At 33.0% G+C, this 12,993-nt stretch overlaps 1 protein-coding gene across 6 annotated transcripts in view; it reads right to left on the reverse strand.

Moving 5' to 3' along the window:
* CWC22 (CWC22 spliceosome associated protein homolog) overlaps window positions 1-12,993 on the reverse strand; it is a 56,308-nt gene that overhangs the window by 6,879 nt on the left and 36,436 nt on the right. For all 6 annotated transcript variants that reach the window (XM_058549354.1, XM_058549357.1, XM_058549356.1 and 3 more), the window contains 6 exons: window positions 12,816-12,920; window positions 11,442-11,523; window positions 7,151-7,211; window positions 3,130-3,207; window positions 2,314-2,466; window positions 232-359 (listed from right to left, as the gene is read on the reverse strand). In XM_058549354.1, coding sequence (XP_058405337.1) covers window positions 232-359; window positions 2,314-2,466; window positions 3,130-3,207; window positions 7,151-7,211; window positions 11,442-11,523; window positions 12,816-12,920 — 607 coding nt within the window. The remainder of the gene's footprint in view (window positions 1-231; window positions 360-2,313; window positions 2,467-3,129; window positions 3,208-7,150; window positions 7,212-11,441; window positions 11,524-12,815; window positions 12,921-12,993) is intronic.

Here is a 12,993-nt window from a genome sequence, read left to right on the forward strand (position 1 = left end):
ATTAAAAGAGGCATTAATTCTGCATTTTCTCTACTTGAACTAAAAACCATCATTAAAAATTGCATGTTGTCCTGTGCCACAGAACATAAGATTGAGAGTAGTAACTGACAGACGAAAAAAGTTCTAGAGGCTTAACTTTTGGTTTTATAACCAAGGGTGGACTTATGTGTCTAACGTGGAAGAAAACTCCTGAGGACAATAAGAATAAAAAGCGCTTCATGATAAACTTACTCATCCTTTAATCTTGCATTAAGTTTAGGAAGACCCATGTATTCACACAGTTCTTGGAAAAATATTTTAACAAAAATTCTACTGGATGATGTAGTGGTTTCTTCACTCAGCTTTATACATTCAAGAACCTGAAAATTAAAATTAAAAAGACAATTATATTTTGTTTAAAAGATAAGACAAAGTGACCAATATTTATAACTCTAAGTATCTTTTAAAATTATGATATATTCTCATTTTCAATCATAATTATATTGCTGAATATCTTCCCTTGAGCTGATATGTATTACTTCTTGGCAAAGTTTAAGACTTCTCTATGCTAATTTTCAAAATGTTAAGATGCTACAGAAATAGAGTTCATTTTCTTTCTTGAGTAATGTGCTTTTTATAGCAGGAATATATTCTGTCTTGAGTACATAATGCTGTAGCAAAGATTACTAGCTCTTAAACCTCACTCATCAAAATATGTGTGTATGAGGGTTTGGGGCAAAATGCCACTTAGAGCATTAGGCTATAGTTTGGTATAGCACACACAATACATGTAAGAGTAAAGACAGAAGGAGTGATGGCTTGTTCTGAATACTAAGACTGAGTCTTAAAAACTGAGCTCACAGAGAGATAGATGTTTTAGGGCAAATAAAACCAACCTCAGTTTTTATGAGTTATGTGTTCCAAGAGCCCATTTGCTTCAACTGTTTAAAACTCTGATTTCATATTCCCAAGGAGAGGAAAAAAGAAGCAAAAAATTATTATGATTAGGCTCTTAGGTTAGGTTACAAAATGCCTATTAATGCAGCTGGACATACTTAGCACTTAAAATATTACAAAAATCTACCCAATGTTTATAAGTTCAATAATGTTGCTTCACTCTACCATTGGGTTGTGGTTCTACACAACCATGTAGATGATCCTCTTCTTTCTTTCCTCCTGGATGTAATTTCTTTTTTGAAAATTCCTTCGGCAATCCTGCTTTTCTTATAACCTATCACTTTTTATGTTGTATTACTGCTATGGGTATATCTTACCTCTTCTCTTATCGTAAGAGAAGCTTACAATAAGCTCCTTGAAAGCAGGGACCATATATAATTCACTTTGGATGCCCATTCTCTCTCTCAGTGACTGGGCACATAGTTGGTGGCTAAATAAATGATTGTTGAATGAACAGTGGTTGTACAATAAATGCCATCTTAATGAATCAATCCTCATCAAGAATATCTTTACTTGTTCTAACTACGACTAGAAACTCCTCTCTATTGCTCACCCAAGCTCAATGTCTGCTAAAAAGAACATCCTGGGCCGGCCCTGTGGCTTAGCGGTTAGGTGTGCGCGCTCCGCTACTGGCGGCCCAGGTTTGGATCCCGGGCGCGCACCGATGCACCACTTCTCCGGCCATGCTGAGGCCGTGTCCCACATACAGCAACTAGAAGGATGTGCAACTATGACATACAACTATCTACTGGGGCCTTGGGGGGAAAAAAAAAAGGAGGAGGATTGGCAACAGATGTTAGCTCAGAGCTGGTCTTCTTCAGCAAAAAAAGAAGAGAGGATTAGCATGGATGTTAGCTCAGGGCTGATCTTCCTCACAAAAAAATAAAGAAATAAATAAATAAAACTGTTAAAAAAAAAAAAAAAAGAACATCCTGCTAGGACAATCATTTCTCTCATGTCCTAACTTAACTCCCTCAGGAAATGGGCAGTAACTCAGAGATGCATGAGCCACCAAACTATTGGTGTATGTGGATATGAGTGTGCACGCACATGTGTGTACACAGAGAGGATGAAAAATCTATAATATTTTCCCTGAAAACACTCCTAGCCATCACTATTGAAAAGTATTGTGATGTTTGGACTGTTAATATGATCCAGGATGGTATTTCTTACATTCATATATTATTCACTTGGCTTTTCGATCCCTTGTTATATGAACATAACCTCAAAGATAGCTGTTACAGTAAAAGTTTGCTATACATTTCATTTTAAATTATATTTCCTACACAGGAGAAGTATGGCTATGTTATACTTAAAATTGATTTGAGAATAACAGGGGATTAGGAAGGAAGTATAAATATTGACCCATCTACTTACACTCCATGGAAGTGAATCAGTGTATAACAGGTGAGCAAACATCTTAGCAACATTTCTCAATTTGTTCGTTTCCAAGCGATGGATGGTATCATATTGTTCTTTGAATATACTTTCAAAGGATTCCATGTATTCTTTTTTCAGCATGCAAAATCGCTAAAAATAAAAAAAAACTGAATGTCAATACTATTAAAATTGAATACGAATACCATTATGAGCATATTAAATCCTCCTAAATTTACTGAATCAAAAATTAATAAATATTTTGTATATCATATCACTCAATCTTTTTGTATGGTATGATGGGATACTCAAAAAAGAAGTTAATATGTATCATCCCTATCTACTGGGATTTATATGCTAAAACAAAATTATACAGGCAGCTGATCACAGACATATACATTTATATACTATACAAATCTATTTCTCTATGGGTAGAATTTGGATTTAAAAAATTATTTTTGTTCATGCTCCATCAGTGCTGCCTGAACATGTTCTTGACTTCAGAAACTGCTTTGAGATTTTGAAAAGACAGCATTTAATTGTCCTCTTTGGGAAATTGTTACAAAACACGTAGAATTTCTAAAAGTTCTGGAAGAGTGATACGTAATGTTAAGGGACTACAAAAACGAAGTGAGAAAGGAGGAAGCTGCAGAGAGTGGGAAAGCTGAGGCAGGAAAGAACAACTTGCTGTTAGCAAAGATATGTTATTCTATTAGACCAGACCACAAAGCAGACACATTAATTCCCAATATTCATGTAAGAATTCCCTTAGTGATTCCATTAAATTCCAACAAAAAAAATGAGGCTGGAACTCACCCCAGCTAATAAGCCAAAAAATTTCTCATATGTCCTTTGTTGGGCACAGCAGTCAAGTATCATGTTGCAGAGTTCTTTCTATGTGGAAAAAAACTGCATTAATGATTCAAAACATGATGAATCCATGCTGCATGAAAATTTATCAATACGGCAGAGACAAGCTGAATCTTTAAATAAGGTTTTAAAAACACCAAATTTCCAAAACTTTGTGAACTTCAGTTATTAAGACAAAATAAAAAAATTCAATCTATGTTAAGCCTAGTTTTTTAAAGCCTTTGGTCTGGCTGACAATTTCCATAGTCATTTATGCTAATTAGATGGATTATAAAATTCTAAATTCATGTAAGTATGAACCACTTCAAGAATACCTAGTATAGGAAATATACATCAAGAGAGACTGAATGTACTATATTCTAAAAAGATTCTATGCAGAATTCTTCTAAATACAGATCACCAATACAACATCTAACAATTCAGTTATACATCTTCCAAAGTATTAAACTCAATTATTAAGGAATATATTGAGTTAGTATGGAAAAGGCAGACCATGATAAGTCTTTACAGAAGCATAAATAAATGTGCACAGCTTCAATGTTAACCTAAATGACCCTCTGGTTGTTAAAAATAAATACATTTAAAAGAACAAAGAAAAAATACCTCTGTGGCTAAATTTTCTAGCCTCAAAATAAATGTTATGAGTATAGATCTGTCTATAGACGGATCTATACGAGTAGATGGAATCATTCTATAACTGCTGGAATAATATATTGTCTAATCAGCTATTTACGTGCCGTGAAAACTCTGTTCAACTAATAAATGAATGAATGAACCCAGGGTCAGGAAATACCATCATCACAAATGTTTATAATTAACAAATATTATTTATTAATTCTTGAAATACTTCTAATGAAATATGTATTGATTATAGCAATTTCATAGATGAAGAAATTCAGGGAACAGACAAATCAATGGAGACAAAATGAAAAAAGGTAGTAATTCATTCTCTAACCACTGCTCAGAATTGACTAAGTATCTTTCTCTACTAAACATTTCTTATTGGCAAGTTTAGAATTATTTTTTCCAAATATAGTAACCTCAATATAGTTGCTTTCTACAAATAGAAAGCAAGCCTATAAAAGTATAGTGTATACTCTTTCAGTTCATTTTTATTTTTATTTAATTTTCCCTTTATATTTTCAATTAGCAATTTTGACATTTTGTCTTATTTAATAACATGAGAGGCAACTTAAGTAAATATTGTAAATATTCTTAAAAATTAGGTCAATGAGTACTTCCTGCGTGTATCTATGTGCAAGAGAGAGGAAGGGGATCCTGGAGAAGCAAAAAACAGACACTCAAGAACTATGCTGTCCAGCATGATAGCCACTAGCCACATTTAAATTTATGGCTATTTAAATTTAAATTATTTAACATTACATAAAGTTAAAATTTTAGTTCCTGAGTCACACTAACCACATTTTAAGTACTCAAAAGCCACAGGTGATTAGTTGCTACTGTACTGGACAGTGCAGAATATGAATATTTCCATCATTGCAGAAAGTTCTACTGGACAAAGCTGTACTACAAGCTGATAATCTACTTATAAAACAATCTACTCAACGGCCTCACTTCACAATATAGGGTTCTTTTTAGATGCCATGATATTGCTAGGTTATTTTTTTTAAGATTAGTCACAAGTTACCTCATTAAATAAAATGCTTATAGAAGTATAAGTCCCAAAAAGATGACTTTATCAAAATTTAATATAGTACTAAAAGCTTAAAATGAGGTTTTTCTGAGTTATGCCATATTATGTTAATTTGATATATTAAAATGGATCTTCAACTTTTTATACCAACATTATATTTTATAATAGCATAATAGTTAATCAGGTTTTAAACAATATAACATGGTAATATGCTGACAGCACTGCTAATAAAGTTAGCACTACTTGCAAAACAAATTACTTTCTTCCCTAGACTAAATGCAATTACAAGAGTTATTTCCTGTGGCTTATAATAATTAAATATTTTAATATTTTAATTAAATATTACAGTGATTTTAGGAGAGTGTTTTGAGTGCACGAAAATAGATGCACTAAGACACTCTTCCAAATATTATCAAAATATGTTGAGGTGAGTTCTAGAATAAATATCCTCTGGATATTTTAATATTAATATTAATATTAATAATTAATATTAATAAAATCTATAATGACTAAATTATATTCCTCAAATAATGTGACAAGATCATACATTAATTTCAGTTTCAGTCATAATTTTAAAGGTTAATTCACTAATTTATTTCCTTCCAATGATGACACATCAAGTGCACCCAGAGTACAAATAGGTACACTATTACTAATATACCAATAAACAAACTTTAAGAGGGAAAAAAGAATTTTTTAAATTTGAAAAGAGTAATTTCTTCTCAAAATCCCATACCACAGCATTTCAAGAATGAATCTTTATTCTAGAACAAAGGTTGGCAAACTTTTTCTGTAAAAGGCCAAATAGAAAATATTTTAGGCTTTGGAGGCCGTACAGTCTCTGTTGCTGTAGGGCGAAAACAGCCATACACAATACGTCAACCAATGAGCATTAGTGTATTCCACCATCAGTGGTCATGGCTGTATTCCAATAAATATTTACAAAAATGGGCAGTGGGCCTGGGCCACAGTTGGCCAATCCCTGCGTGGAAATTAATAAACAGAAATCTCATTAAAATGGAGTTGGAAGGCCAAAAGGGGCAGCTCTCATACCCTATGTCGACAGCAGATCCCAACAGTAAGAAGGATTTCCTCTTTTTGCCCACCAACAGCTCAGCCAATGAGAGACTGTCACAACTCAGCCAACGAAAAGCTACTGTACTTTGAACTCTTAGTTCCTCCAATGGACTCTTTGTTTACCACAGCCCTACCAACTTCCTCTTCTCCTCTATAAAAGAGCTTCCTTGCTGCTTGGGACTTGCATGTGGCTTGCCATGGTTGCAGATCCTGAATTGCAATTCTTTGCTGATCCTGAATAAACCCATTTTTGCTGGAGAAATAACTGGCTATTTGTTTAAGGTCAATACCTATAACAGATCATATTTAAAGCCTTACAACAAAGGACGTAGACCTAATGGTAACTTAGCTCGGATAGTTAAGAAGATCATTTAGAAGAACTAGAAACCAAACAGCCTATTATCGTTGATACATTCACTCTGGCATCTGTGCTGGGTACCACATATAAGCCAAGGTGTGAAAAACAAAACCCCGAAAGCCTTGCTCAGGTTCCAAGGACGTAAAATCTCGATGGGCAGGGAGCAATACATACAAGAATACAACTAGAAAAAAACACCTAAAGGTGATCTATTCAATCCAGTCTTTATTATCCTTGGCATTAGGGTTCTATGATACTTTGAATAGTGAAGTATACTGAGTTAATAAGACTATGAGTCCCACAGGCTAAGAGGGTAATATGTACTCTATGGATCGCTGAATCCCTGACACCTTGCCGAGTGCCTGACATATATTATATGCTGAATACATTTTGTTGAATGAATTAATGAATGAAAAAAGATACAGATTCTCTATATCCAATTAAAGCAATGTAACAACCTGTATGGTGGTCTTTATAATTTCTACCACAAAAGAATGCTTTAGTGCATAAAGTAGATAGACCAGGTAATTCATTAAAGAACAAATTTCCTATTGTATTTAAGTCACAATTTGATTTACAGGCAACCACTCCGAAATATATAGAAAGTGTGGTGATTCAGAGACTTTCTCTCTTTCCCACATCCCATTCAAGAATGCAGCCGATTTAATTCACTGGAATGAGTACTATGTATGAAGTACTCCAGAACTCCTAACTTTAAAATAACTTTGAGTTATTTTAAAATTTTAGAAAATTTACATTAAAAAAATGAATATTTAGTACTGAGCTATTGTTTCAATTCATGAAACCTATTAGCTGTCTTAAACATTTTTATAACCAATATATATATTTCCTAATAGAAGAAAAAAGTATTAACTTACTGTTTGGCTTTCGGGAAACTCCATTTTTAACAATTTGTGAGCACATTCTTCAAAATCTAAACTGTAGAGACAAAATGGTCACAATAGTTAGGTTAAAAACTTGCAGCATAAATTGTAGCACTCTTTTATATACAAGAATCTTAAAATAATTTCTTTACTATCATTTCATATTATTGTATTGTGTATATAAAAAAGACATAGCTCTTGACTCTACAAAGAAGTACTGATACATATTATGACATGGATGAACCTTGAATTATGCTAAGTGAAAGAAGTCAGACACAAAAGACCACATATAGTATGATTCCATTCATAAAAAATGTCCATAATAGGCAAATCCATAGACACAGAAAGTAGACAAATTTTTATTCTACTGCTAAGTATTTCCACTTCTCTCTGATCCAAGTCAGGAGGAGGTAAAAGATACTCCAAGAGCCCAGTATGACCTCTGGTGCTTAATCACCACTTATCTTGATTCATACCCAAACACAAGGCTTCTAGATTTTATAAAAACTAAGTATAAAATAGTAAATAACCAAAATCACTTACAAGAAAACAAATTTACTTTTATACAACATTCATATAAGTTGCATTAAAAATACCTTCAATATGCTTCACCTAAGAGAATTATTGAACTCAGTGTGAACTTGACTCAGGAATAATGCTCATATATTTGCACTTTTTGTAGAGAGTACAAACCATCATTCTTTTGATAACAGCAGTATAAAATAATCTCCCACTGAAATATGATGATTATGAATTTAGTTTTATAGTTCATCTGTATTCCTCAGCTTCTGTTTCTTATGGGGTTTCATAAGCACAACAGAGGAATAATCCAGTATGGTACAACATAATGGAATTAAAAAACGTAAAATGAAGAAAGAAATATATTATGAGCTTTTATAACAGGTAATATTACACAATATCTAGCATTAAGATTAAAATATTAAACTGTAGTTGATAAACTTCAATAATTAGCAGTACCAAAAAGTATTTAAAAAGATGTGACATTTTCCTTTCTAGCTTTTATTTTTTTTAAACAGAATTAGTACTTGAAAAGATCCTTCAATTTCTGAAAAACAAGTAATTGATGGAGAAATTTTACAACTTTCCTTTTATGTAATAAGTTAAGTATCAGGTGAGCTGTATGACAGTCTATTTTCCTTGTTCTTGTTTTAATTTAAAAATCTTTGGTGAGGGGCTGCCCCGGTAGCGTAGCGGTTGAGCGCGGGCACTCTGCTGTGGTGGCCAGGGTTCGGATCCCGGGCCACCACCGACGCACCACTTGTCAAGCTATGCTTTGGCGGCATCCCATATAAAGTGGAGGAAGATGGGCACGCATGTTAGCCCAGGGCCAGTCTTCCTCAGCAAAAAGAGGAGGATTGGCAACAGATGTTAGCTCAGGGCTAATTTTCCTCACACACATACAAAAAAAAGTATTTGGTGATTTCCTACATCAAGATTATTCTGAAGTTGCATTAAATGTAAATATTAAATGAACTAAATTAGCTTGAGACTTTAGTTCTTATCTTAGGTTGCTAAACCAAATGAATTCCAGGTTTAACACAAATTAATAGCGACTAAGGGAAAGGTAAAGAAAAAAGATTGTAAAGTGGGTTTTCAAGCTGTGTTTACAAATGGTTTTGTTGATGCCTCCAATCCAAAAAATTTTAAACTGGTGGGCACCTGACAGTCCCACCTCCCTCTAATGCTACAGTTTCAATAACACAAAATCAGACTGGAACATCACTTAAAAGCAAGACAAACAGAAATGTCTAATTTTCAATAGTGAAGACAATTATACAGTTTTATGTAAAAAGAGGATCATTTAAGGAGCAGAATAGTAAGGAGAAAAGAATACTGGTAAAATCAGTCAACAAGCCTAAAAGAAAAGAAATTAAAAAAAAATCTCCACAGAGTTCAATTGCCAGATCATAAGATTTCCCAAAGTGAACGGTGTGTATAAAGTGCTCTCACCACCATCTGACTTTATGATTATATTCCATTCTTGATTTTTAGCTTGGTATACTATAAACATAAGACTTGAAAAATGCAAAAAATTGGAAAAAACAGACACTAAAAAAATCTGTAATCCAACCTCCTCTCAAGATAACCAGTGAATATTTTAATGTATTATTTCTAGAATCTGCCTGTTTATACAGTTAAGATAATACTACTGGCACAGTACTATATAGTTTTTTTCCACCTAACATTATATCCGACCACTTGCCAACATCTCCATTAACCTAATTTTCAATGGTGGCATAAACTGGACATTCGGATTATTTGTGTTGGACAATAAGACTGTCTTTTTTTTTTCGCACTTAACAATTCTGTATATATTTCTCTGTCAATATGTATTTAAGAAACACAATAAAAAGAAGGGTCAAATGGAATGAACACCTTACCAAAAGGCTTTCCATAAAGAGTCTACCAATTTAAATCCCAACCAATAATGTTTACGTGTATCTTGCTAAAATCATCATTAGTACTGAGTACTATTACTTTAAAAAACATAAAGTAAACCACTTCAGCTTTTTAATGACCAATAATAGTACTTATTTGTCTAGAGTGATATTTGTTTGACAACTAACATTTTTTTATGTCTTATAATCCCATTTCATGAATCTCCCAACCATGTCCTTTAAACACCTTTCTATCAAACTGTTTGTGTTTCTTTCCTAAAATTGGTATCAGCTTTTAAGTATAGTAACCTTTGTCATATATAAATTATTTTTACTAGGCATTTAGAGGCTGAGAACTCTTAACAAATACCAACACATAAGGCAATAGTTATTGCTACCAGGATTGGAACCACTATATAACAGTGGCTGTCACTTATCTCTTAATACTTTAATTTTTCAAGTCTTTTGTGTGATTCAGAGATTATCAAGGTTAGGTCAACTAACAAAAAAAAGGTTTCTTTTAAATAATTCTTCAAAGAGCTCCACTATAATTCTTCAAAGTTAATGTTAATAGCAATATTAAAACAATGAATCTGCTGTTTACAACTGATTACTGTTGAATTTCTAAAAAACAACAAAGAAATGAAAGGCCAAACTCTAAGAACAGTTACCTATAACAAAAATTTTTCATCTTCCACCTTAAGTTTGTATGAAAAAATATTTAATAGTTTTTTCTTTCATGTGAAAAGCAAAAAAATAGATAAGAATAAGCCAAAAACATTTCTAACCAATGTTTTGCTGTTTAATATTTCTCTTTCTGAAGATGAATCTAAGCCAAAAAGTTTTCAGCCAGACTGAAAACAAGTTGACTCCTACTTATGAATCATTATTGCTATTACATCATACTAAATGGAAATATACAAAACCTAGTAACAAAACAAAACTGAGGAAACATTCCTCCTCCAGTATAAAATGCAAACACTGTGCCCACTAAATCAATAGGTTGATTCTCATACAAAACAGATGTACTAAGCATTTAACATTTTCATTTATTTCTCTTCAAAACCAAACTCACAGCCTTCAAAGGGACTACGTTTTGTTTTCCTGACATCATAGTACTTCCTACTTAACATTACTTCAAAGGAGCCTCAAAACCTTAAGATTAATTCCTATTTCCATTTATATTCATTTCCATCTGTAGAACGAATCAGTGTCCAAAAGTTATCATAACAGTGCTTCTCTGCTTAGAAGCAGAATTAGAAACCAAATTAGGAAAAAAAAAATATTCAATTTCCACTACACAATTACTGTGCTAGCTCTGTAATACAGAGTTGTTTTTAGGTTTGTTTTTTTTTGCTGAGGCAGACTCACTCTGAGCTAACATCTATTGCCAATCCTCCTGTTTTTTTGCTTGAGGGAGATTAGCCCTGAGCTAACATCTGTGCCAGTCTTCCTTCATTTTGTATGTGGGTTGCCACCACAACATGGCTGACGAATGGCGTAGGTCTGCACCTGGGATCTGAACCTGAAACCCTGGGCCACTGAAGCAGAGCGCATGGAACTTTAACCACTCGGCCATAGGGCAAGTCCCTGAGGTTTTTATTAGTAATATTTAACTATAAGAAATGACATAGCTAAAAACAAACAAACAAACAAAAAAACAAACCATTTCATTATGTAACACAACCAAACCTTCCAAATAAGTAAACCCAATTTGCTTTTGAAGCAAAGAGCCAACAGTAGGGATCTATGAGTTTGGAGTTGGTATGGGGTAGATAGGTTGGTAGCTTGAGAGTCCTTGAAATGGTATCTACGTTTTTGCCATCAGATTCTAAAAATCCCATCCCCTATCAAAAATAAGGATCAACGGAGCTACAGTATCTTACCTTGACTGAATAGCAAGATAGATTGTACGACGAAATGAGACTAGATTAATTTCTGTTTTGTCATGAATAGTCACTTTTTGTCCTGAAAGAAATTAAACATAAAATTATGAAACTACAAAAATAAATGAAAAGAACTGAAAATGTATCTCATAATAATTTTTTCATAAATCCATTTAGAATCTACGAGTTTAATAATAATACTCTTTTCTATAGTGTAAATTAGTATTTGAAGAATTCAAAGTAACTATGTCAAGTCTTTGCCATATCTTAGAGTATTTTGTAAATTTTGCTAGCTCAAAGAAGTCCAGAACAAAATCAGAAAAACTATTTTTGTTTCTTTGTCATCTGCTCATTTAGACACTATAAAAGGCTGCACTCATGCTGTTGTTTGGTAAAATATTATTTCTAGAGTTATGAAAAGTATCTTGATAATTTAGAAGAACTATAACTTATGGGCAGAAATTCAGTTTCAGAGAACAATGGGTCCTCATGAGAGGCTGGATGTGTATTTATATACACAAATATGTGTATTTATCAAAATCTTCTATCTAATACATGAAAACTTTCCTTTATAAGTATTTAATAGTTTTATTTGAGCAGTATTTTCACATGAAACAAAGAAATTCTAAAGCTAAATGTAGTACATGAATAGTTAGGAGATGTATTAAATAAGGAAGACATTGGAAAAAATTAAATTTATTTTTATAAAATATGTTATAGAAGAGCAACTATACTCTAAGACAGAACTAAAATACAATATGCCCTGAAAGGAAAAAGTATGCCATTAATATTTTCAAATACATAATACAAGTAAATAATGACCAGTTTTAACTCAGACTTAACCAAAGTTCTGAGCTTATTTTTCTGTGAAATAATGTAATCAAAGCTAAAGAGGAAGAACATCATGCCTGCTTCTGTACAAATATAGCTTTTGGCCACTCTGCTCTATTTTGCCAAAATGAATAGCAAATATCTAGTCACTCTCATCTGTCGCATCATGCCAGGGTTGCATAAATCACATGCACTCAACATGAATGCACCTTTTTCATAGTTTATAATCAAAGGCATAAAATGTCAAATTAAAATTATGTTGATGTTAAAAAATGAATTTCCTTGTTTAATACTTTTACAGCAGGGTTTTTCAACCTTGGCAATCCTGACATTTTGGGCTGAATAATACTTAAATAATACTGGATAATGCTGTGGGGGGCAGTCTTGTGACTTATAGGACGTTTAACAGCATCCCTAGGCTTCACCCACTAGATGACAGCAGCAACCCTCCCAACACCCCCAGATTGAGAACCATTGTTTTAGAGGGAATTAACTTAATTTCAGAATATTTTACAGTATTATTTAAATAAGCTATACTTTTACCTTCTTCATCTTCTTCCCCTTCTTCCTCCTCTTCTTCCTCCTCCTCCTCACTACTTCCAGCATCTTGGTCTGTGTTTGAGTCACTATCCCCTTCATCAAGAATTTCTAAAAGAACAAAGGAAATTTAGGAAAATATTAACGAGCAAGTGATAGACACGCATCTCATTCTGAGAAGGTA

This window comes from Diceros bicornis, chromosome 10 (assembly GCF_020826845.1).
Source record: "Diceros bicornis minor isolate mBicDic1 chromosome 10, mDicBic1.mat.cur, whole genome shotgun sequence".
Classification (NCBI taxonomy): Eukaryota; Metazoa; Chordata; class Mammalia; order Perissodactyla; family Rhinocerotidae; genus Diceros; species Diceros bicornis.